Source organism: Ictidomys tridecemlineatus, chromosome 5 (assembly GCF_052094955.1).
Source record: "Ictidomys tridecemlineatus isolate mIctTri1 chromosome 5, mIctTri1.hap1, whole genome shotgun sequence".
Classification (NCBI taxonomy): Eukaryota; Metazoa; Chordata; class Mammalia; order Rodentia; family Sciuridae; genus Ictidomys; species Ictidomys tridecemlineatus.
In genome coordinates, this window is record NC_135481.1 from 92,886,359 (window position 1) to 92,913,274 (window position 26,916).

At 37.5% G+C, this 26,916-nt stretch overlaps 1 protein-coding gene across 29 annotated transcripts in view; it reads right to left on the reverse strand.

The window, feature by feature from the left end:
* The window catches only part of Rpgrip1 (RPGR interacting protein 1), a 70,976-nt gene that overhangs the window by 17,529 nt on the left and 26,531 nt on the right, over positions 1 to 26,916 (reverse strand). For 20 of the 29 annotated variants that reach the window (XM_078050371.1, XM_078050368.1, XM_078050364.1 and 17 more), the window contains 11 exons: positions 26,051 to 26,197; positions 25,517 to 25,590; positions 20,798 to 20,943; positions 19,684 to 19,844; positions 19,071 to 19,214; positions 18,456 to 18,606; positions 15,445 to 16,211; positions 14,685 to 15,027; positions 13,404 to 13,539; positions 12,627 to 12,828; positions 12,165 to 12,297 (listed from right to left, as the gene is read on the reverse strand). In XM_078050371.1, coding sequence (XP_077906497.1) covers positions 12,165 to 12,297; positions 12,627 to 12,828; positions 13,404 to 13,539; positions 14,685 to 15,027; positions 15,445 to 16,211; positions 18,456 to 18,606; positions 19,071 to 19,214; positions 19,684 to 19,844; positions 20,798 to 20,943; positions 25,517 to 25,590; positions 26,051 to 26,197 — 2,404 coding nt within the window. Of the gene's footprint in view, positions 1 to 918; positions 1,771 to 12,164; positions 12,298 to 12,626; positions 12,831 to 13,354; positions 13,540 to 14,684; positions 15,028 to 15,444; positions 16,212 to 18,455; positions 18,607 to 19,070; positions 19,215 to 19,683; positions 19,845 to 20,797; positions 21,036 to 25,516; positions 25,591 to 26,050; positions 26,198 to 26,916 lie in introns of those variants that run through there. The other 9 variants (XM_078050373.1, XM_078050378.1, XM_078050383.1 and 6 more) reach the window with 8 other exon arrangements.

Consider the following 26,916-nt stretch of genomic DNA (forward strand, 5'->3'; position numbering starts at 1 on the left):
GTAACTAAAAGTCAGAAAGTCTGTGCCTCCTTCCAAGTCCTAGAGTTGTCTGTTCTATAGAGGTCTCACAGGGAAAAGGTCTGAGATGACACGGAGAAGCAAAAGCAAAGTTTGCTAAGGGGCACAAAGCTTTGCCAACATCTAAGACCTTTTTCTAGTGATCTTCATCTAACAACCATGCAGATCTTTCTCTTAAAGATTAATAAACTCTTTTTCAAGAACTACAGCATCTTGCCTCTGACATGTCTATCTGGACCTCTGAAACCAGGCAGATTTTAGCTTCTTTTTTTTTTTTAAATATTTATTGATTGATTGATTGTAATTGAACATAATACCTTTATTTTATTTATTTATTTTTATGTGGTGCTGAGGATGGAACCCAGGGGCTCACATGTGAGAGGTGAGCACTTTACCACTAAGCCACAACCCTAGCCCCCCCCCTTTTTTTTTTTTTTTTTAGAGAGAGAGAATTTTTAATATTTATTTTTTAGTTTTCGGTGGACACAACATCTTTGTTTGTATATGGTGCTGAGGATCGAACCCGGGCCGCACGCATGCCAGGCGAGCGCCCTAGGGCTTGAGCCACATCCCCAGCCCTTCTTTTTTTAATTGTTGATTGACCGTTATTTTATTTATTTATATGTGGTGCTGAGAATCGAACCCAGTGCCTCACACATACTAGGCAAGCACTTTACCACTGAGCTACAACCCCAGTTCCAGATTTTAGCTTCTTGTGTCAACTAACTGAAGCTCTTATTTTCTGAAGAGTGACATTAAAATAATAACAATTTGGCATCTACAGAAATGGTATTCTAATTATGACAATAAATAGTTGACTATAAATAGTACATGATTTTTAATTACCTCCTGTCCTATATCTCACATTTTCAGTAAAGAAAAAAGAACAGTGGCGATAGGTCAGACTTGATCAAATACCTGAGTTCTTTTCTTATTTGTATCCCTTTAATTTCTTTTGTCTAATTGCTCTGGCTAGTTTCCAGAACTATGTTGAATAGAAGTAGTGATAGAGAACATCCTTGTCAGTTGTTTTTTTTGTTGTTGTTGTTGTTGTTTTAATTTTTAGATGGACACAGTACCTCTATTTTATTTACTTATGTGGTACTGAGGATCTAACCCAGGGCCCCAGGAATGGAAGGCAAGTACTTTACCATTAAGCCACAATTCTAGCCCTCCTTGTCAATTTCTAAAGGGAGTGCTTTCAATTTTTCTCTATTTAAAATGATATTGGCCTTGGGCTTAACATAGATAGCTTTTACAATGTTGAGGTATATTCCTACTATCCCTAGTTTTTCTAGTGTTTTGAACATGAAGGTGTGCTGTATTTGGTCAAATGCTTTTTCTCCATCTATTGAGATGATCATATAATTCTTGTGTTGATGTGATGAATTACATTTACTGATCTCCAGATGTTGAACAAACCTTGCATCCCTGGGATGAACCCCATCTAACCGTGGTGCACTATTTTTTAAATATGACTTTGTTTGTGATTTGCCAGAATTATTGAGAATTTTTCCATCTATGTTCATCAGGATTATTGGTCTTAAGTTTTCTTTCCTTGATGTGTCTTTGGTTTTGGTACCAGCATGTTACTAGCCTCATAGAATGAGTGTGGAAGGGTTCCCTCCTTTTCTATTTCATGGAATAATTTGAGGAGTATTGGTGTTAATTCTTCTTTGAAGGTCTTGTATTTTTGGCTCAGAATCCCTTGGTCCTGGGCTTTTCTTTGTTGGTAGGCTTTTATGGTGTCTTCTATTTCACATATTTTTTTTTTTGAGAGAGAGAGAGAGAGAGAGAGAGAGAGAGAGAGTTTTTAATATTTATTTTTTAGTTTTCAGCAGACACAACATCTTTGTATGTGGTGCTGAGGATTGAACCTGGGCCGCACACATGCCAGGCGAGCGCGCTACCGCTTGAGCCACATCCCCAGCCCGGTGTCTTCTATTTCATTGCTTGAAATTAATCTGTTTAAATTGTGTATGTCCTCCTGATTCAGTTTGGTTAGATCATATGCCTCTAGAAATTTGTCAATGTCTTCAAGATTTTTCTATTTTATTGGAGTATAAATCTTCAAAATAGTTTCTAATTATCTTCTGTATTTCAGTTGTGTCTGTGATGATATTTCCTTTTTCATAATGAATTTTAGTAATTTACATTTTTCTCTTTCTCTTTGTTAGTATGGCTAAGGGTTTATCAATATTATTTATTTTTCCAAAGAACCAACTTTTTGTTTTTATCAATTTTTTGAATTGTTTCAATCTCATTGATTTCAGCTCTGATTTTAATTATGTCCTATATCCTACTACTTTTAGTGTTGATTTGTTCTTCTTTTTCTAGAACTTTGAGATATAATGTTAGGTCATTTATTCATTGACTTTCTATTCTTTTAATGAATGAGCTCAATGCAATGAACTTTCCTCTTATCACTGCCTTAATAGTGTCCCTGAAATTTTGATATGTTGTATCAGTGTTCTCATTTACCTCAAAGTATTTTTTTTTATTTCATCCCTGATTTCTTTTGGTATCCATTCATCATTCAATAGTATTTTATTTAGTCTCTAGGTGTTAGAGTAGCTTCTATTTTTTATTTTATTGTTGATTTCTAATTTCATTCCATTATGATCTGATAGAATGCAGGGTAGTGTCTCTAATTTTTTTGTACTTGCTAAGAGTTACTTTGTGGCATAGATACAGTGTATTAGAGAAGGATCCATGTGCTGCTGAGAAGAAAGTTTACTCACTCATTGATGGATGAAATACTCTATATATGTGCATGCGTTAAGTCCAAATTATTGATTGTATTATTTAGTTCTATAGTTTGCTTAGTTTTGTTTGGAAGATCTATCCGGTAGTGAGAGAGGTGTGTTAAAGTCATCTAGTATTATTGTGTTGTGGTCTATCTGATTATTTTTTTTTTTTCCTTTTTCGGATCCATGTGTTTTTGTCCATCCTTTCACCTTTAGTCTATGGATGTCTTTGCCTATGAGGTGAGTTTCTTGGAGACAGCATCTATTATTGGAGCATTTGGTTTGTTTGGGGGGCTTTTTTTTAATACAATCTGTCAGTGTATGTCTTTTTTTGGGGGGGGGCGGGAGGGTATTGGGATTGAACCCAGGGGTGCTTGACCATCAAGCCACATCCCTAGCCTTTCCTTATTTTTTATTTTGAGATAGGGTCTCACTGAATTGCTTAGGTCCTGGCTAAATTGCTGAGGTTGGCTTTGAACTTGCAATCCTCCTGCTTCAGTCTACTTAGCTGCTGGGATTTTCAGGAATGTGCCCAGAGGTCTATATTTTTTGATTGTTGAGTTTAGGCCATTAACATTCAAAGTTATTATTGAGATATGATTTGTATTCCCATTCATTTTGGCTTATTTCTGGTTTTTAATTTGACTTAATTTCTACTTTGATTGTCTTTTCCTTAACTGTAGTTCCTCCCTTTGCTGGTATTTACTTTTTTTTTTCTTCATTTCCTCCTCATGAAATATTTTCCTGAGAATGTTTGGAAGTGCAGGCTTTCCAGTTGTGCATTCTTTTAATTTTTGTTTATCATGGAAGGTTTTTATTTAATCTTCAAATCTGAAGCTTACTTTTACTGGTATAAAATTCTTGGTTGGCATCCATTTTCTTTCAGAGATTGGTATATGTTATTCCAGGACCTCCTAGCATTAAGGGTCTAGGTTGAAAAATCAGCTGATATCTGAATTGGTTTCCCCCTATATAAAATCTAAATCTTTTCTCTTATGGCTTTTAAAATTCTATCCTTATTCTGTATTTTCATTATAGTGTGCCTTGGTGTGGGTATGTTGTAATTTTGTGCATTTGGGATCCTATAAGCCTCTTCTATTTAATTTTTCATTTCATTCTTCAGGTTTGGGAAATTTTCTGATATTATTTCATTGAAAAGATTGTGCATTCCTTTGGTTTGTATCTCTGTGCCTTCCTCTAACCTAATAAATCTTAAATTTGGTCTTTTCATGTTATCCTATAATTCTTAGAAGTTCTATGTGGTCAATTTGATTTTCAAGATTATATATTTTGGGCTGGGATTGTGACTCAGTGGTAGAATGCTTGCCTAGCATGAGTGAGGCACTGGATTCAATTCTCAGCACTTCATATAAACAAACAAAATAAAGTCCATAGGCAACCAAAAAAAAAACATTAAAAAAATAATACATATTTTGTCTTCATTGCCTGAGGTTCTGTCTTCCAAGTGATCTAGTCTGCTGGTGATACTTTCCATTGAATTTTTAATTTGGTTTATTGATTCCTTCATTTTGAGGATTTCTGCTTGATTTATTTTTATAATCTCTATCCGTTTATTGAAGTGATCTTTCACTTCCTGAAATTTATCTCTGATTTCACCCTACAATCATCCTTTATGTCGTGGATCAGTTTAATTATGTACATTCTGAACTCCTTCTCTGACGTTTTTTTCTACTGTGTTGTCAATGGATTCTATTATTGGAGCATCTTGGTTTGTTTGGGGGGCTTTTGTTCCCTTGTTTTTTCATGTTGTTCATGTATCTTCCCATCTTGCAGTGTGGATCTACTAAGGTAGTACAGTATTTACCCTGTAGACTTATTGTATCCCTGAAGGTTTCAAGTACCTCGCCTTTAAGGGGGAGATCAATATTAACAGCAGCCAATGCAAACAATATACAGCCTTGAACCAAACAGTTCCTATTAAGAAGTCAGGCACTTCTCTCCCAGGCAATCCTGAGGGCTGAGGGCTAGATCCTATGTGCCTGTCACAGATCGCTGTTCTGTATGGGGCAGATCAGGACTAGGCACAAAGAGCTGTGGGCTGGCCGCACAGCTGTAAGCAATGGCCTGTGAAGACAAATACTATATTAATGCCAGATTTTTTAAAATCAAAGTTTGTGTTAAAATTCACAGTGAGCCAATCCCTAAAAAACAAATGCCGAATGTCTTCTCTTATATGGGGGGGGGGTGACTCAAAATGGGGTAGGGAGGAAGAGCATGAGAAGATTACCTCTAGATAGGAAAGAGAGGTGGAAGGGAAAGGGAGGGAGAAGGGGAATTGCATGGAAGATAGAAGGAGACCCTCACTGTTATACAGAATACATGCATGATGAAGTGAGGAAAAAGAAAAAAAAAGAGTGTGTCACATTAGATTGGGTAGAGAGAAGTGATGGAAGAGGAAGGGAGAGGAAGGGGGGAAAGGAAGGACAGCAAAATAAAATAGACTTTATTATTGCTGTATGTATATACGTGACTGCATGACCAATGTGATTCTGCAACCTGTACACTCAGAAAAATGAGAAATTATACCCCATCTGATTCAAATGTATGGTATGTCAAGATCATTGTACTGACATGTGTAACTAATTTAAAAAAATTCACAATGAACAAACATCAAAATTTTAAATAAAGACAAGATAAGTTTATTAAAATTACCTTGCTTTGATTTCTATTTGTACTACTGAGTATTCATCTCTAAACACTATAGTTTAGATTTGCCCATTTTTGAAATCTATAAAAATAGAAGCATACATTATATGTAATGTATGTTATGTTTGGGTTCTTTCACTCATAATTATATTTTCAAGAGTCATTTATTGTTGACAGAAGCTACAGGTCTTTTTTTCCTATACAGTATTTCATTACATGCATGTATCATAGTTTACTAATCACTCTACTACTAATGAACATTTGTGTTGCTTATACTGTATTGTTCTAAAGAACAAATATATCGTGATGTAGCACTGCACATGGCTGACCTTCCTTTTTGTAGAGTGGGTTTCAAATCTTTTGCCCACTTTTCTACTGGCTTTTCCTTTTCCTTTTTTTTTTTTTTTTTTTGAGGGGAGTACCAGGATTGAACTCAGGGGCACTTAACCACTGAACCACACTCCCAGCCCCTTTTTATATTTTATTTAAAGACAGGGTCTTGCTGAGTTGCTTAGCACCACGCTTTTGCTGATGCTGGCTTTGAATTCTCGGTCCTCCTGCCTCAGCCTCTCAAGCCACTGGGATTACAGTTGTGTGCCACCATGCCTGCCCACCCGACCCCCCCTTTTTTCCTTTTGATTTGCAAGAGTTCTGTATATTTTCTGAATTTGAGCCCTTTGATGGTTATGCATGTTGCAAATATCTTTTCCACCTTGTGGCTTGTCTGTATGATCTCTTGATGAGCAGAAAATCTTAGCTTTAAGGTAGGCTACTTTATAGTTTCCTTTTTTTTTTTTTTTTCAGTACTGGGATTGAACTCACAAGCACTCTGCCAGTTAATTAAGCCCTCAGCCCTTTTTTATTTTATTTTGAGGCAAGGTATCACTACATTACCCATCTGGTCTTGAATTTGTAATTCTCTTGCCTCTGAAATATAATAATCTAGTTGCTGTGAACTGTACCTCTTTATGTGATTCTGCATTTTCCTGAGATCCAATGATGTTTCTTTTTCATATGCTCATTAGCCATTTGTATATTATCTTTGGTGAAATTTCTATTCAAATTGGGGTGTTTTATTATTTACTTGTAGGAGTCCTTTATAGATTATGGATACAAGTCCTTTGCCAGAAATGTGACTTGCAAATATTTTTTACTAGTCCATATCTTGTCTTTTCAATTTCTTAATGGTATCCTTTGAATAGCATATGGTTTTTTTTTTTGTTCTTAAAGAGAGAGTGAGAGAGAGAGAATTTTTTTTTTTTTAAAGAGAGAGTGAGAGAGGGGGACAGAGAGAGAGAGAATTTTAACATTTATTTATTTTTTCTTAGTTCTTGGCGGACACAACATCTTTGTTGGTATGTGGTGCTGCTGAGGATCGAACCCGGGCCGCACGCATGCTAGGCGAGCGCTACCGCTTGAGCCACATCCCCAGCCCCCGAGAGAGAATTTTTTAATACTTAGTTTTTAGTTTTTGGCAGACACAACATCTTTGTTTGTATGTGGTGCTGAGGATCGAACCCGGACCGCATGCATGCCAGGCGAGCGCACTACCGCTTGAGCCACATCCCCAGCCCAATATATGTTTATTATTTTGCAGAAGTTCAATTTATCAATTATTATTGATCAATTATTATTTTGTCATATCCAAGAAATATTGTCTGATCTAAGGTTAAGATTTTTTTCTGTTTCCTTTTAGAAATTTTATAGTTTTGGTTCTGATATTTAGATCTATGATCCACTTTGATCAATTTTTGCACATAGTGTGATATAAGAGTCTAAGTTATTTTTTGCTTCCCTAATTTTTCACATACCATTTTTTGGGAAAGATTGGTATTTCCCCACTGAATTGCTTGGAATCTTTGTGGGGAAATCAATTGACCACAAATATAAGGGTTAACTAATTCAGTCATTCTAGATACAGGCTTATCAAGTTTGTTGATCTTTTTTGGGGGGTACTGAGGGCTGAACTTTGGGTCACTCAACCACTGAGCCACATTCCCAGCCCCTTTTTATATTTTATTTAGAGACAGGATCTCACTGAATTGCTTAGGGCCTCCTTGTTTGCTGAGGTTATCTTTGAACTTGAGATCCTCCTGCATCAGCCTCATGAGCTAATGGGATTATAGGCATACGCCATGGTGCCTGGAAAGTTTGTTGATCTTTTAAAACAATTTTTAGGTTCACTGATTTGCTCTATTCTTTTTCTGTTTGCTATTCCATTGATTTCTACTCTGATATTTTTTATTTCCTTCTTTAGGTTTGATTTTTTTTCTGGCTTCTTGAAGTGAAGCTGAGATTATTGACTTTACTAATTTAACCATTAAAGGCTATAAAAATTTCCTTATAAGCACTGCATTAGTTTCACTTCACGAGCTGTATAATGCTGCACTTTCATTTTTTTATTCCATTTAATATAATTTCTAACCTTTGGTAATATTTCTTTTTTGACTCATATTTCTTTTTTGACTCATAAGCATGTTAATTAATTCCCAAATATTTGTAATTGTCTGCATTCATTTCTTATGAGTGTCATAACAAATTAGTAGAAACTTGGAAGATTTAAATAACAACAAAAAAAATATTGTCCTAGAATTCTGGAGATCCCAAGTCCAAAATCAAGATTTGGCAAACTATGTTTCCACCAAAGGCTTTCAGAAACAGTCTGCCTCTTCCTTTTTCTTCTCTCTTTTAATTTTATTGTTTATTTATTTACTTATTTATTTGGTACCAGGGCACTTAACCACTGAGCCACATTCCCAAGTCTTTTTATGTTTTATTTTGAGACAGAGCCTCACTAAATTGCTTAGGCTGGCTTTGAAGTCAAGATCCTCCTTTCTCAGTCTCCTGAGCCGCTGGTGTGCACTACCATGTCCAGCTCTTTTTTTTATTTTTTCCTTGCCTTTTCCAGTATGGTTGCTCCAGGTGTTCTTTGGCTTGTGGCTACATAAATCTCTGCCGCCACCATCCCATTGCCTCCTCCTCTCCTGTGTGTGTCATTGGATTTAAGGTCCACTTAGATCTTCATTTTAAGATCTTTATTTATCTTAATTACATCTGCAAATAACTTTTTCCCAAATAAGGCAATATTTACAGGTTCTAGGATTCTGGACGTGGACTTTTTTTTTTTTTTCTAGAGGCTACTGTTCCATCCACCACATTATCTATTTAAATTCCAAATATATTTAAACCCACAAACTAGTATTTTTGCTTTATATAGTCATTTACGTAGCACGTTCTTTGCTTTTCTTCCTTACTGCATCTTTGTGTTTCTTTCTAGGATAATTTTCCTTCAGCCTAAAGAATGACTTTTTAATATGTGGCTTGGAGGCAAACTGTTTTTATTTGTCTGAAAATGACTATTCTGCTTCCATTCTGGGAGAATATTTTATTGGGTGGAGGACTCTTTCTTAGCAGTTCATTATTTTCTTTCAGCACATTGAAAATATCTTCTGCTGGGCACAGTGGCACACTGTAATCCCAGCAACTTGGGAGGCTGAGTCTAGAGGATCAAAAGTTTGAGCAAGGCAGCCTCAACAATTTAGCAAGACCTTGTCTGAAAATAAAATAATGCAAAAGGGCTGGAGATGGGGCTAGGGTTGTAGCTCAGTGGTAGAGCGGCTGCCTAGCATGCATGAGGCACTATGTTTGATCCTCAGCACCACATAAAATAAATAAATGAAATAAAGGAATTATCTCCATCTACAACTAAAAAAAGGGGGTGGTACCTGGAGATGTAGTTTACTGGTAAAGTGCTCCAGTACAGCCTCCTGTCCTCCATCAAAAAAAAGAAAGTATCTTCTTTTCTGGCTAGGCTGGTAACCCTTAACAAGTCAGCTACTCTTCTCACTGATATACCAATGGTTGTCTATTTCTCATAAAGGGTTGCTTTTAATATTTTCTCTTTGATTTTATTTTCTGAATTTTTACTCCAATCATACCTAGATTTGAATTTACTTTTTCTTAATGTGTCTGAGTTCATTTCATTGACTCAATATATTTTATTAGTTCTGGGAAACTCTTAAGTCTTTATTTACTTTACTGTCTCTGTCCTTCTTCCTTTTTCTCTCTTATTTAATAAAGTGTAGCTTTGACCTCTTCATTTTATCCATATGTCTCTTTTCTTCTTCTTTTCTTTTTGTATTTTCCTTTTTTAAATATTTTTCCTATTTTAAAAATTGTTGATGGACCTTTATTTTGTATGTATGTATGTAGTTATGTATATATGAATATGCAGTATTGAGAATCAAACCCAGTGCCTTACACATGTTAGGCAAGCTCTCTACAAGCTGACCTATAACCCCAGCCCTGAATTTTCCTTCCTGTCTCTGCTTGCTTTACTCTGGGTATTTTCATTAATTCTCATGTCAGTTTCAACCTATCTCTTTCAACCTATCTCTTTCTTTAAGTTTCTGTATTTATTACTTCTATAATTTATATTAGTTCACTTCTAAATCTGTTACATATTTTAAAAATATTTTGTAATGATTTAGAAAAAAACAAATGGGTGCACAAATTCTTAAGCAAAATGACACAATGAGCAAGATATTTGTACAATCTCTAAATAAAACTTCTCATAGATTATGCAATGATTACAAAGGAAAAAAGGTAATTTGACAGATCCTTTTTTTTTTTTTTTGGTACCAAAGATTGAACCCAGGGGCACTCAATCACTGAGCCACATCCCCAGTCTTTTTTAATTTTTATTTTTTATTTTGTGACAGGGTTGCTGAGGTTGGCTTTGAACTTGTGATCCTCCTGTCTCAGCCTCCTGAGCTTTAGACGCTTTCTTAACCAAGTGATCAATGCTAACATCACTATAACAGTACAAACTGTCATCATGTACTGCCTAACTATGATGTACTGAGAGGTACACAATATCACTTCTGTGTTATTCCTGTAAAAAAATTCATTATCTAAATCTAATTATGAAAAAGCATCAGAAAATCTAAATTAAGGAACACTCTACAGAAAAACTCACTTATATCTTCCAAAGATAATAATATTATGAGAGTCAAAGAAAAGAGGAAGAAATGTTGCAGGTTAAAGTAGACTAAAGAAAGGTGACTAAATTCAATGCACAATGCTGGACTGAAAAACAATAAACTAACAAACAAACAAACAAAAAAAAAAACGAAAAACAGCTTGATCTAAGGAACTTCATTGGAACAAACAACTAGAAAATTCTCAACATGGACTAGACATGTCCTTGTGGTAAGTTTTGCAAATCTGATAATTATACTACGATAATATAATTCCCCCTTTTTAGGAAAACAATTATAGTAGTAAGAAGGTATAATATTTGCAAATTAAGTGCTTCAGAAAAATGTGATAAAGTAAATAGTGGCAAAACATTAAAAACTGACAAATTTGGGTGAAGGGTATATGTGGTTTTTTTTGGTCTGGGGTTGTGGCTCAGGTAGAGTATTTGACAAGCATGCATGAGGGACTAGGGTTGGAAGAGGATGAGGAAAAGAAAAAAGAAGAGGAGAATGGGATGGGGAGAAGTAAGAAGAAGAACTGAAAATATATGATATGTGTGTGTGTGTGTGTGTGTGTGTGAGAGAGAGAGAGAGAGAGAGAGAGAGAGAGAGAGAGAGAGCACATGCTATTCATGTAGCTTCTCTGTAAGTACAAAATTATTTTAAAACAAAATTACTTTAAAACTTAGGATGCCGGGCTGGGGCTGTAGCTCAGTGGTAGAGTGCTTGCCTAGCATGCATGAGGCACTGAGTTCAATCCTCAGTACCACATAAAAATAAACAAGTAAAAAAAGTAAGTAAAATATTTAAGATGCCAATTTTCATAGCCCCATTTTTTCCTGAAAACTTAAAGCTCAGCTCTTATCTTCGTGAAGGTGGTAAACACAGTTGTGCAGTTTATGTCAGATAACTCCAGTGTCAAGAATCCTGGTAGACATCAATTCAACCCTTACTCCAAAAAGCAAATTTTGCATCTTAGGATATAAGAGGCTCACAACAGTGCTGCCCTCACAGTCCCAGACAAGAAAGTGGGAAATTCTATCCTGGGCAGACAATTGCTTACCCTGGGCAGACGCTGAATTTGGACTACATGCCTACTTCCCCACCCCAAAAGTCCACCCAAAGCATGGTTCAACCTCTTCTCAGCCTCCTCCATACTGGCAATGTCCCAGGGCTGAAGCTGTTCCAACTCACCTTTCTGAGCTCCAGGCATTTCCCTGGTCTAGGTTAGGTAATTCTTTCCTTTCTTATTGGCACTTTAATGCTTTTAAGAAACATTAAGAAGATATTTTAAAAATATACTTACTTTAGCTTTCTGTCACTCATGGGAGAATTAACCCAAATTACCTAGTTTGCCTTTAGGATGATCTGAAATCATCTATTTTTTATTTATTTTTTATTCAAAGCCTTACCATAATTTTTTAAAATTTTTGAATTAACTTCACAAATGAACCAGTCACATTCCTCCTAATTCTTTGTAACAATAATTCCCAAGACCCTGAAACAAATCAACATTTTACAAATAGTAGGTCACTAAACTAGTTAGCCAACTAGCTACATATAAAGTCCTTTCACTAAGAATTCCAGCCTTGGTTGGCCTAACCCTCATACTTGTAATCCAAGTCAGGCTTAGAGACTTACATACTAACATCTCATTAAAAGATTAACAAGGCCAGATAAAGCCAGTCAGTAATTAGCTTTATAAAATCATTAAATGATTAAATAGAAAATTTAGATTTTAGAAAGACAATACCATTTATAGGATGTGGGAGTTCCTCTTCTTTCAGTGCTGACTGTGATAATGTCATTTCCTTTTCGTTGGTCTGAGTTTTAAGACCATCATCTATGTTAAGCCCTGAGAATTTCCACTCGGTATAGTTCACCTGCTTCCGAATAAGAATAATATTATGTAAGTGGTCATATCTTTGTTTTCTTTCTTTCTTTCTTTCATACTAGTTCTAACACACATATATACACATGTATATGTTATTCTAAGTATAAATTGTAAAGTACATAATATAGTGAATTAAATTGTTTTTTACATAAAGCAAACAATCCAAGGATTCATTAAATTACTTGTCTTTGTGAAAACAAAAGCTAGCCACAAATAGCTATGATTATTACTTATGTATCTTCATCTGCTTCTATCTCTGAGAATAAGGTGTGGGGATACTACAACCCATATTTTAGTTCTTCAGGGGTTTCAAGGTCTTACTTGTAGTGTGTTTCCATTTAAGACATTACGACTAAGATACTCCATTCTATTCTTTCCTTGGACAACTATTTTTTTTCCATGTTTTCTTCTTGAGTAGCTTGCAACCTGGTGTTCCTTTTCTTTTTTCTCTCCCATCTGAGGAAGTTTTCTCTTTGCTTGATACTGGTCAGCTTCAATGGGAATCTCAGAAAATGCTATCTGGTCCTGAATAGAAGAATCAGAGACAAACTTAAAGATGATAGTTTAACAATCTTGATACTCGAGAAAGGGACTTATGAATTAGCATTAGATTTCATTTTTCTCTTGCCATGGAACTGAAAGACACTGTCTCTCCTCTCCACAATAAATACAGGGTTTTGCTCCATCAATAGCCTCCAGAGCTGGGCACAGTGGCACACTCCTGTAATCCCAGCAGCTCAGGAGGCTGACATAGAAGTATCACAAGTTCAAAGCCAGCCTCAGTAACTTAGTGAGACCCTAGATAACTCAGTGTGACCCTGTCTGTTAATAAAGTATGACAAAAGTCTGAGGATATTGTTCAGTGGTTAACCCCCCTGGGTTCAATCCCTGTTACCAAAAAAAAAAAAAAAAATTGTGTCCAGATTAAATTTGCATTAGTCATGACATTCACAAAAGAAAAATTTTTATGCAAATTTTAATAGTGCTCCCTTCAACTCTGCTCCATAGAAATGGCAGAAATCTGCTGCCTCAGGAGTTGGGAGAGCTACCTGGGGAAGAAAATAAGCCCTTTCCTCTGAAAATAATATCTCTAGACTTTCCTTGGTGTCATTTTCCTCAGTCTGAGCCTCTGGTTTCAGGAAGTTCTCGGGTGGTACATAGCAAGCCTTCCAATCCAGTTGTACTTGAACAGAACCATTTGGTTCCTCTGTAGGGTCAGTGAGGTTAAAATCACCTGAGAAACACAGAAACTTTAATAATACCTAAACACATGAAGTAGGCAATGAACATTTATCAGCATCTTATCTATCCCCCCATTTCTTACATTTCATCACATTTTGTTAGAAATTAATTAACATCCATCAAATAATCATGACAAGGATGCACTCAGAAGTAACAAAACAGCAGGGCAGTTAGATGATCCAAGGGAAAGATGGGTATCTCAGATTTCAGGAACAGAGTCAAAAGATGTAGAAAGAGAAATAACAGCTTGCTTGTCATATCAGTCATCTAGTCCATAAAAAAGATTACATTATCATAACTATCATTAAATTCTTACTGAACTATTCCAAGAAAGCAATCACCTACATTCAGGTGGCCCCAAGAACACTTTAGCAAAATGGCTCTTTCCTAAATGCTCGACTTCTGATTTGTAACACTGATTAACAGAGGGGTCATATGACCTCTCCTTTTGGGTGAGCTGGGGCAAAAGTGTCAGTTTTTTTTTTTTAAGTGGTTGTGGTATTAGAAGGAAAGAGGCCTCACACACTTCCAGAAAAAGATGGTTAGTATTGGCTGTACCTATCCACTATTCCTAACGAGAGCACAGATACCTCTACTTCTCTTAGGACTGTAGTCAGACAGCTGACCCCTCCTAGGTACACCCTACAATTCTGGGGATGAAAATAAAGTAAGATAGTATGAAGCTCAGCTTCATATCCCAAAAATTTGTCTTTGTCATGGTCTGGCTTGGAAGTCTGATTTATATGTAACATTTAAAACAAGTTAAGACAATCACAGGGGAGTGTTAAATTACTATCAGATCTAGTCATGCACTAAGAAACAAGCCTCAGGTAAAGACAAGTACTAGGAAGCACTGCAGACTTTGAAAAAGTTTTCCAGAGACACAGGTATGAATTTCAGGTTGGGGGTCAAGCCCCTTGGAAATCCTGATTTTTTTTGTTGAATAGGAATGGAAGCCCATGTTTCCACACAAGCAGTGAGGCTCTAAGTCTTCTGCCCTGTTGCTCTTGACAATATTCTAAAGTCTTCAGCAGCTTGTTTGAAAGACTGTTCCAAGCAAGTGATCAAAGAATAGTAGAACAAGGAGGCAACACTGGGGAGGGAGGGTGTAAAGATGTAACAACCTGGAACTCCCACCTTTAATAGATTTGTTCTGTGCAAGAGACAGCAAGGGCACTTGGACTCTGCCAAGGTAGGAGCCAGGCTCTGAGTCTTCATCATCGAAAACATATATGGACAGGGCCTCCCGCCTCAGATACTCATCCAGGTCAGAGGTCACAAGCACTGGGAATCGAGCCTGGTCTCCAAAGTAGGGATCATTACTGGCTGGAATGATGGCAGTGTCATGGTCAGAAAAGGTGAAGAAGCGGTACATGGCATAGGGACTGGGTTGAGTTCCCAGCCTTCGATTCCGGAGACCACGGCACCTGGTGATTTCGATCCGCAGCTCATTCTGATGTTTCAAGGCTTCTGATCTGGACTGGAAAGATGTTGGTCTTGGATTGAGGAAGAGGGCAGCCTGAGAGTATCATAGGTAAGGCCCAACCCATGGTGAGGAAGAGCTACAATCTAGAGAGCTGCTATCCTGACTGGGTCACAAACCTAATGCCCTTCACCTGCATGCCCACCGGCTCTGGCAGTTATCCAGGGGGAGATGCCAGTCCTCAGGCCCTATCTTAGTGATAGAGAAGCTATCTTGTGGTCACTAGCTCCTAGGGCATGATTTCATTCGAAACTCAAGTTTGACCAAGGGAAGGATCTGAACTAGTTTTGGTGTGGCTGCTTTTTTCTTTCATTCACATTCAACAAATATTCTTTGAGAGTGAAGACTGAACTGTTCTCATGAGCTGTTTGGTTGAGGCTCCTTGGAGTTGCTTGGGCACATCTTTTTTCTCACCTCATCCTCCTGAGCCTTCCAGGCATCAAGCACATTGGCTGACAGGTAGGCCTGGGCTTTCTTTTGTTTATTGCATGCCCATAGGTTGGATCTTAGGGGCAAGCGTAGCCTCATCCAGTACTCTAGCACCCCGCAGTCTTCTCCAGCAGCTCCTGGGTAGCGGAAAGTATGAAAGGTATGGAGAATACAGATGGTGTGGCAAGGATTGGGAATAAAGACAGAGAATGAAAAAAGGAAACCACTGGAAAAGAAACTATGGGCTTTGGGAGATTCTGCATTGGTCCTAGGAGCTGTAGGAAGCTGATAGCACTTACCAGTAAGTACAGCTGAGCCATGGACTTTCTCCACAGTCTCTAGCACTTTGTCAAAGCAAATCTGTCCAGTCGCAAGAGTATGGTGCTCACTGCCCACAGCCTGATGTAGATCAACCCGGGCTGAAGCCACTTGAAGGTAGTGCAAGAAAAGGGAACCTATGTCCACCACATACTGGGATGTAAAGTCATAAAGGGGCTGTGGTCCCACAGATAATGGGGTACTGTGGGTTTCAAAATCATAGAAGGAATAGGTGCAGAAAGTGGTAGGTTGGATGTCTCCAGCCTGAGTCAGGGCAGCAGGTGTCAAGAAGGCCTGGTGGATATGCAGTTCAAAAAGATTTTCACTCCAATGCAGCAAAGAAATGTCCACTTCATCCTCCGCTCCATGGGCTGACCGTGATTCCAGACACAATGACAACTGTCGAGTGCCATAAGCAACATCTTTGAGTTGTTCTAGAGGAGAAAGAAAACTGCCTATCCATTAAATGGTAGGGAGCTCTTCCTTAGCCTACAGAAAGATACAGAGAAGGAGAATAAAAACATGGTGGAAGTCCATGTTGAGATGATTTCAAGAAACCTCATGATTCAAAGGAAAGAGCAAAAGAAAGACTACCAAGAGCTTTGAATTATGATGACCAAATAGTCAATACTTCTTCAGAGAGAAAATACTGAATGAGTGGCTGGAAAATAAATGCAACTCAGGAAGCACATTTCATCATACAGAGGATATTGTTTTGGTTTACAACAAAGTCAAATGAATTAACCAGTAATTATAAAAGAGACGCACTAGTAACACAAAATGCGAAATTTCTAAAATTTCTGTGTGTTGGCCAAGAGAGATTAACAAGTTACAGACATGATGTCTATTATACCACATTGGGCCCGGCCAAGAAATGCTTCCCTTTTTCAGCCAGATCAGTTGAAAGAGTTTTTATTCTGTTCTGAAACTGGTTTAATCACCAGCTGCAGTGATGCACACTTATAATCCCAGTGGCTCAGAAGGCTAAGGCAAGAGGATTGGGAATTCAAGGACAGTTTCAGCAATTTAGTGAGGCTTTAAGCAACTTAGTGAGGCCTTGTAGCAAAAAAAAAAAAAAAAAAGTGCTTGGGGTGCAGTCTTGGTGGTAAAAGCCCCACTTGGTTAAATCCCCAGAAACCCTTTCTCCCCAAAAAAGAGGCTGGTTTAATTACAGAGGGGAAAAAAAATCACTTCAATTCAGAGGATAATGGAGTAAAAAGTGGAAGAGGAGACTTACTGGAAGTGGGTTGAAATGTTGGTAGTGGGTTGCAAAGATATGTAGTCAGCACCCAATCTGGACATTACTTCTCATGCCCAACCAATCAGAAACTTAGATATATAGTCTACTTCAAATTGAGAGTATTTGAGTCATCACAGCCTGTTGATGGTGAATGTCCTATTTTAAGAGTTAAATCAATAGAATAAAATGTTCTGGATACATTAGAATGTCTTCATGTTAAAACATGAAGTACAGATATTGCATGTACATGCAGTACAGATATGAGCTAATTGATTAATGTGTTCTTAATTTATAAGGTTAATATAATTAGATACAAAATATTTAAAACTTTGCATTACATGACACAAGGCTAATAGTCTAAGCAATAAGATACTACTAAGAAATGGTCAAAGGCCAGGAACTGGCAATTCTCAAAAGGCAAATAACTGGTAAATATGAAAAGCTCTTTAACCTTAGCAGTAATCAGAAAACTGTAAGTTTAAGCAAATGAATCTTCATAAGCAGGGTATTTATCCTGCTTGGTCGTAAGAGAAAAACCCTGAATCTGAAAGACTTGAGAATTTTAATCCAAGGGGGTATTTTCTTTGTTATAATATGACAGGGACATTTTATTGGACTGACTCTCAAAGAGATAAGTCATGCCCCAGAATGACTCATCTCCCTTTATTCTATTTCCATGCTTACTAAGTAATATGCTTATTACTGATTCTCTTGCCAGAAAGAGGGATGCCCTGGTCAGTGTTTCCAAATATTCTAATGGCAATAATGGAACAACCACCATTGTGGATTATTTTTTTATTTAAATATCGATCTCTGGTGAATTTAGTGAGTCAAGCCTCTCATCACTGAGTATGACAATAAAGCCACTTAGTTTCTTGACATATAAGGCCAAGAGCAAACACTGTCCAGCAGTGATGATACTAAAAATAGGATGTAGCACAATATGAAATGCATTAAGTGACAGCTGCCCTGTGACTGTTGACATCCTTGAATTGAAACAAAGATTTTAGAGAAAATCATAAAGAAGTAATAGGAGATGAATAATAAAGGTGTATTACCTGATAAAAATAGCTCTGCAGGCTTTGGTTGAATATTGAATGGAGAGAGAGAGAGGGGCGGGGGGAGGGAGAGAAGGATAGATTGATTTACCATCCTTAGGGCCAATAGTGATGCTCTCATTCTTGAAATATAATCAACCCGCTGGAAACAATTATTGAGCCTGGTTAAAACTCTCCAGAGAAATCAGAGAAACATACTGATATTAGTGGAGGAAAGAAGATATTCATGACATGTTAAAGACACAAAGATGACAGGATAAAGAACAGGAGGGCTAAGTTTAAGGACACAAGAGGCAGCCTTGCACAGAGGTACACAAAGGAGAATACAGGCATTAGCTGGGTGAGGCGGCCCAAGATGAGAACAAAGTACTAGGACTTGCCAGATATTGGAAGGCCATGGCTTCTCAAAATACCTTCCAGCTGCCTGATACGGTTGTTCTTGACGTCTAGGAGCTGACTCAGCCTCTCCAGCTTTTCTTTGTGATCTTTACTTTCGCTGTCAGTTTTTGTCATCATTGCTTCCAGTTCCTCCTAAAACAAAATAATGTCTGAACTTTCCCATCTCAGTGGCCTAGAACACAACAGCCCAGATAGAAAGGTGGCACTCGCTGAGTAAAGAAGACTGCTATCTCCATAACAGGGAAGAGTGAACCACTATAAAAAGGCCTAGCTTCCTCACAGACCCCTCTAGGACTACTTGTGCTAAGGGTGTCATAGGTTAGTATTTCTCTAGGACTGGAAATAATTAAACCAGAAGCTTCACACTTGCCAGTTTTATTAGCCATCTACTGGCTTCTAATGCCAAGGTGCCATGGGCAAGTGTGAGTCCTTAAGTTCTTCTAAGGACAGCACATTCTGGGTTTGCATGGGACAGTGTATCACCTAGTGTTAGCTCTGGAAACTTGGGTCTTGCTTCCTTATCAGTCTTGGGAGTGGTATTATAATTCCCATGTGCCCAATTATCTATCCCTTCCCACACCATTTTTTCCTTGCACCTGATAACACACGTTGATTTTTCGCTGCAGAAGGAGCATGTCTCTGGTCTTTTCTAGTTCTAGTGTGGTCTCTGAATGCAATACTTGCAATTCACTTAGCATCTGGGTCAGTTGTTTTTCTTCTTGTATTTCTGGTTCCCCGTGCTACAGAGAGAAAGACATTCGTGAAAAGCAGTATAAATATGACAAGTAGAGTAACAACTCTTCTCCATAAAGCAGTTGTTGCTAGTAGTAAGATGCAAGCAACAAAATTTACTCCAGTGGAAAAAAAGGACTTGTGCTACTTCACAAATGCACCTCCTGTCAAGTCCTCATGGTCTGCAGAAGCAGCAGCACCGGAAGATATACAGCCTCTAATGGCAATTTGCTTCTCAGCAGATCAATTCAAGTCCTCATTTGAAAAAGACTCTACATTTTATGAGCTGTGATGCATGGAAAAAAGCAGGTAGATTTCATTAGGCCCTCTCTACTCTTAGCCTTCTCATATATCCTTCCAAATATGGTCCTCAGTCAGGACAAAATATTCAGTGCATTTTAACACCTGCATCTTTCCTAGGGATATTTGCAGAGTTCCCTCTGGAGAGTGGACTTATTCATTTAAAGAGGTTCTTACCGCTATCAGAGCTGTCTCTAGGAACAGATCTGGGTGAGTGTCGGGTTCAGATTGATCATCAGGAGACTCAGGTGTTGTGGCTGTCATTTGAAGGATCTCTACTTCCTGTTTATGATTCTGAAGGATGTTGGTAACTTCAAGCTTCAGAACCTTGTTTTGAGCTGGAGAAAAAATAATCCAGAAAGTTACTGGTAATCATAATCAGTCAGATCCCACTAACGTTCATTTCATTTCATAAATTTGCCCTAAGAGAAATAATTCTCTTATTTCTACAAAGGAATTTTACTTTGTTGACTCAGTAAACAGGATTGTTTTCTGGTCTGGGGGCTAAACTCAGGGTGCTTCACTCCTGAGATACATCCCTAATCCTTTTTTTTTTTTTTTTTTTGTGACAGGGTCTTGCCAAGTTGCTTAGGGCCACCAAACTGCTGAGGCCGGCTTTGATTTGCGATCCTCCTGCCTCATCGTCCTCAGCTGTTGAAATTATAGGCATGTGCCACTACACCCTCTGCCTCTTTGATTCTTGATTTGTATTTCTTTTCCTTCACTCTCCTATGAATACAATAGAATCAGATGACATGCAAAATTGTTAAGAATACACAGTAAGGTACAGAATAGGAAGAAGCAGCAAGATAAAGATCTTTTTGACAGTGTTTTAAAATATTCCAAATAATTATTGCCTGTGATCCAAGAGTTAAGATAGCAGGTAAAATGTTAGTAGTAATAAAAATTAGTAATTTGTTTCTCAATCTCAAATATTAGGGCTTAAAAAAAAGAATTCTCCTACTCACACTTAAATGATTGATGAGAATGACAAAACACAGAGAAATTCATTTTAATACCTTTATATCAATAAAGTGAATGTTTAAAATAACAAATTAAAATTCAGCATCCTCCCAAATAGAAAGACACTACATAGGAAAAAGTATACACAGGAGGTAGGTAGGTGTCATGTCTTCCTGATAGTAAATCTGACCTGATATCCAGTGTTTTTATTCTAGTCATCTATGATCCACAAAAGAATAGGATCAAGAAGAAATGAAAGCCCAAGTTCCCTTCTACTGAACCAAATGTAGGGGGTGCCACACTTAGAGCTCTCCCAGACCTGATTTACCTTTCTCACTGGACAGCTGATCTAAGACCTTTTTCTTCTCCTCCAGCTCAGCATCCAGCTGATCCTGCAACTGACATACTTGCTGCCTCAGCTGTTCTCCCAGGAACTCATTGCTCCAGTGAGGCTGATTACTGCTGTCCAGCATGCTGAAAATGGGAAGGGAGTTGTCAGATGGATATTCAAAGGTGCGTGGTATGATGTCTTCACTACACAGTTTTGACATCTCCTGGGTCTAGTTCATCATTCATTTCTCTACATGTTTGTTCTGCCCCTACTTTATTTGTAACTGTCATTCACCAACTGCTTTGGAACTTTTGGGTTCCACTGAGGAGTTGCTTGGCATCACTTCTGTTTAGGTCTCAAGTGTCTCACTGAGCAACCACTCCAAGTCATATGCATTGCCTAGCACAGTGACTTTCTTTAAGCAGGGCACTGTGTATCAAGATATGCTCAGGACTGCTGGATTAGAAAGGAGAAACAAAATCTTCCTCTTCTCACCTCATTCCTCTAGACCCTTGCCAATGGCTAGTTAATGGAATAGTTGCCTTGGAGCTAGATGCAAGTTACTACATTGAAGGGCAGGAACCAAACTTTTCAACAACTGAACCCTCCATTCCATAGTGTCTAGCTGTCAGGCACAACTGTTTTGAGTATAAAACACACATGGCCAGTTCTTTAGCATTTACACAAAGGAAATGACATTGACATAAATTATTTCTGCTTCTTTTTCCTATTGATCGGTTTAATAAATGTCATCTGAAAATAACTTGCTCAAGATATTATTAAGATTTCTTGGCACTTCCTGACCCATATGGTGACCCAAGAAGATAATATTCTGACTGATGAGGGAAAGAAGCCAATAGTAATATCTGCCACAGAGGTTCTTCAGAATGAATAACCCCCACACTGCTTCATTTTGCTGAGTTGAACATCAGTTGTTCCCAGGACACTACTGTAAGACCCCATGCTGTTTCACTAATCTTCCCCTTGCTTGCTGTCTTTAACTATGTCAGAAGGTACTTTTGATTTTTTTAAGTACTTTTCTTTTTTTTAACATTTTTTTTTTTTTTAGTTTTAGGTGGACACAACATCTTTATTTCATTTTTATGTGGTGCTGAGAATCGAACCCAGTGCCTCACACATGCTAGGCAAGTGTGCTACCACTTGAGCCACATCCCCAGCCCACTTTTGATTTTTTTTAGTATTTGTTTTTTAGGTGTAGATGGATACAACACAATGCCTTTATTTTTATGAGGTGCTGAGGATCGAACCCGGGTCTCGCCCGTGCTAGGCGAACACTCTACCACTGAGCCACAATCCCAGCCCAGTACTTTTGATTTTTATAATCTTCTAGGCAGGTTAATGACAAAATTAATACATGAATATATGTTCACTGTGAAAAATTAAAATAATGGGCCAAGCGTGGTGGCCCACGCTTGTAATCTCAGCAGCTCGGGAGGCTGAGGCAGGAGAATCACGAGTTTAAAGCCAGCCTCAGCAAAAGTAAGGCACTAAGCAACTCAGTGAGACCCTATCTCTAAATAAAATACAAAATAGAGCTGGGGATGTGGTTCAGTGGTTGAGTGCCCCTGGGTTCAATCCCCGTACCCACCCCACAAAAAAATTATAGATACACACACACATATAAACTAGGTTAGAGGTAACATATCCCTTCACATCTTATTTTTCCTTTGAACAATATATCTACGTCTTTCTTTTTTCTTCTTTTTCCTCTTCTTTTTTCATGGTACTGGGGATTGATTATAGGTACCCTATCCCAGAGCTACATCCTCAGTACCCACCCTTTTTTTTCAATATTCAGACTAAGTTAATGAGGCTGGCCTTGAATTTGTGATCTTCCTACCTCAGACTCCTGAATCACCAGAATTACAGGTGTGCACCACCACACCAGACTTATCTACTTCATTTTAATTTTATTTATTTATTTATTTATTTATTTATTTTTTTTTTTTTACTGGGGATTGAACCCAGGAGCAGTCTACCTGAGCTACATTCCCAGACCTTTTTTTATTTTTTATTTTAAGGCAGAGCCTCATCAAGTTGCGTAGGGTCTTGCTAAGTTGCTGAGGCTGACCTCAAACTTTTAAGCTTCCTGCCTCAATCTCCCAAATTGCTAGGATTACAAGCATGCACTACCACTCTTGGCTAATTGTTCATTTTGAACAACTTCATAGCACTTCATTGTGGGGATGCAACATGATTTATTTTCCCTATCAAAGGAAATTTGGATGGTTTTCAGGACTTTTTTTACCACTACTAACTATGCAGTAATAACATTCTTATTATATAGATATTTTTGAATATACAAAATAGGATTGTATTAGTTTTGATTCTAAAAAATGAAATTGCAGGTACAAAAGGTATACATTTAAAAAAATTTTTTAGTTATAGATGGACACAATACCTTTATTTTATGTATTTATTTTTACATGGTACTGAGGATTGAACTCAGTGCCTCACACATACTGGGCAAATGCTCTACTACTGAGCTACAACCCAGCCCTATTTAACATTTTAATATGTAGTGTCAGCATCATAACACCAGACTTCAAATTATACTACAGAGCTGTAGTAACAAAAACTGCATGGTACTGGCATGCAGACCATGGAATAGAAGACACAGAATAGATGACACAGATATATAGTCCTCTGATCCTTGTCAAAGGTGTCAAAAACACAGAGTGGAGAAAAGAAAGCCTTCTTACAGTGCTGAGAAAATGGGTTATCCCTATGTGGAAGAATGAAACTGGACCCTTATCTCTCATCTTACACAAAAATCAATTCAAAATGGATCAAAGACCTAAGAATTAGAATATAAACTAGGCAACTCCTAGAAGAAAACATAGGGTCAACACTCCAGCATATAGGCACAGGCAATAACTTTCTCAATAGGATTGTTAAAATTCAGAAAATAATGCCAAGATTTAATAAATGGGATGACATCAAATTAAAAAACTTCTGCACATCAAAAGAAATAATTAGGGGCTGGGATGTGGCTCAGGCGGTAGCACGCTCGCCTGGCATGCGTGCGGCCGGGGTTCGATCCTCAGCACCACATACCAACAAAGATGTTGTGTCCGCCGAGAACTAAAAAAATAAATAAATAAATATTCATTTTATGAATGAATTAAATGAATTATTCATTTAATAGAAATGTGAACAGAGAACCTACAGAATGGAAGAAAATCTTTGCTAGCTACTCTTCTGACAGAAGATTAATATCTCAAATAAATGAAGAACTCAAAAACTTAACACCAAAATATCAAATAACCCAACTAATAAATGGGCAAATGAATTTACTATTTCTGAAAAGAAGAAATACAAATGGCCAAAAAAATATATTTTAAAATGTTCAACATCATTGGCAATTGTGGAAATGAAAATCAAAACTACACTGAAATTTCACCTCACATCAGAATGGCAGTCATCAAGAAAGCAAATAATAAATAATAGAGAGGATATGGAAAAAAAGGAAGACTACACTGTTGGTGAGATTGTAAATTAGTACAAGCACTAAGGAAATCAGTATGAAGGTTCCTCAAAAGATAAAAAACAAAACCACCATATGATCCAGCTATGGCGTTCTTTGGTGTTTATCCTAAAGAATTAATGTCATCATATTACAGTGATACATGCACACCCCTGTTTATAGAGCTAAGCTATGGAACCAGCATAGGTGTCCATCAAAAGATGAATGGACAAAGAAAATGTGGTATATATACACAAAGTAATTTTATTCAGCCTTAAAGAAAAATGAAATTGTGTCATTTGCAGGAAAATAGATAGAACTAGAGATCATTATGTCAAACAAAATAAGCCAAACTGTCAGGACACGGTGGTGCATGCCTATAATCCTAGTAGCTAGAGAGGCTGAGGCAGGAGGAGTTCAAAGCCAACCTTGGCAATTTAGTGAGGCACTAAGCAACTCGGCAAGACCTTGTTTCTAAATAAGGGCTGAGGATGTGGTTCAGCGGCTAAACGCAGCTGGGTTCAAACCCTGGCACCAAAAGAAAAAAAAAAAGAAACCAAACTGAGAAGGTCAAGGATCATATGTTTTCTCTCATATATGGAAGCTAGAAAAGAAAAAGAAAAAGAAAGGTGAGGGATTCAGGGATCTCATGAAAATCAAAGGTCAGTAGAGGTGAGGAACAGGAGGGAAAGGGAAAGTACTAGGGAGTGATATTCACTAAATTTTATTGTTATATTGTATGCATGTACAAATATGTAACGACAATCCCATCATTATGTACAACTATAATGCATCAATAAAAAATGTGAAAATAGAAAAAAATAGTGTATAATTCTCTTTCAAAAAGATTGTGTCACCAGGTGCAATAGGCGCATGTCTGTAATCCCAGCAGCTGGGGAGGCCAAGTCAAGAGTATCACAAGTTCAAAGCCAATCTCAGCAATTTAGCAAGGCCCTAAGCAACTTAGCAAGACCCTGTCTCAAAATTAAAAATAAAATGGACTGGGGATGTGACTCAGTTGTTAAGCCCCCCATTGGTCCAATCCCCAATACCAAAAAAAAAAGAAAAAGACTGTCAGTTTATATTCAATTTATATTCTAACAATATTGAATACCAGTTTCTCAATATATTTATCAATGTTAGATATTATATTTAAAATTCGAGAGGCATTTTATACGACTTTCTTTTTTACAGCAAAAAATGCCCTGAGACCCAAACTTGGTACTCACTTTTCTAAGAGTCTGTCATAACTGTCATTCAGCAATTCTCGTTCTTTCTCCAAATCTTCGACTCTCTCCTGAAACTAAGAATGATGTAAAAGTCCTTGTGATAAAACTGTAAATTTCATTGCTCTGCACAGGTTTTCCCTTTCCCATTGCAGGATGAGGCTTGGATGACACCTTTTTTGTGCTCCTCTCCCTTGTCTATTGAGGAGCCATTGACTAGAAAAATTAAAATGAACGGATGGTGGGCTAGAGACTTTTATTGGAATTGATGATAATTCTCTGAAGTTTTCCTGATGTCTGGATTCCTACTATTGGGGAAGCAGCAAAATATTGAAAAGCAAGGACTTTGGAGAACAGACCGCATAAGTCCCAGTTTTCCTCTAATGATGCAGTAATCTTAAATCAATGATTTAACCACTTAGAACCTCATTGTTTCCATTTAAAAAAAAAAAAACACCACAATGTTGCAAAGATACACATTTCTCTGAAATTGGATTGTAGCACATTGGATGAAAATTTCTTATAATTATTATTTACCTCCTTCAGAGTTGTCTGCAAGATAGACACATCTTCTAGTTGGCTCTTCAAGCTCACAGCCTTCTTGCTTTCTTCCTTCAGTTCTTCTCTGAGCTCATTCACTTGGCTGAGTAGGGCATCATGGGCTGCACTCAGGATTCCTTGATTCTGGGGCCAAAGAAAAGTTGCTCTGGGAATAATCATATCACTCCCAGTAGCACTGGTATTCCAAGGTGGATGTCCCAAAGAATGACCTCAATGAGTTGCATATTACCTTTACCCTGTGAGTTAACCTCATTTCACACCATAGCCTTTCTCTGAAAGTACAGTTTCCCCTTTAAGGAGGATTTTCCATTCTGAGCAACTATAATTTGTCAATGGAGCCTGAATTTCCCCAAGGTTCAAATTAACTCCTGGTTCTAAATTAAGTGTTATTTTCCAAAGCTGCTTTAACTTTCTAAAATATCTGATTAGTTTTTATAATGATGTATTCATTTGCACCTAAGAAAATGACATGTTAGCTTTAGAAGTTGTGAGCATTTTTCTGGAGGACTCCTTCCTCTTGGTGAGGTGCAGCTCGACTGGTCATGCTTAGTCATAATTTGCCTTCATAATTCTTAGTCAGGGATATTCACTGAGCTTCATTGGCACCCCACTTACAGTGGTGAATAGGGCTGTATATCTAATAACATCAGAGAATATCTGTAACATCTTTGTTATATCTTAGTACCTCATGCATGCTAAAAAATACTCTTGGGAATTTTGTTTTGTTTTTGTTTTGGCACCAGGGATTGAACCCAGGGGCATTTAACAACTGACATACATCTCCAACCCTTTTATTTATTTTTTATAATTTTGAGACAGGGCCTTGCTAAGTTGCTGAGGCT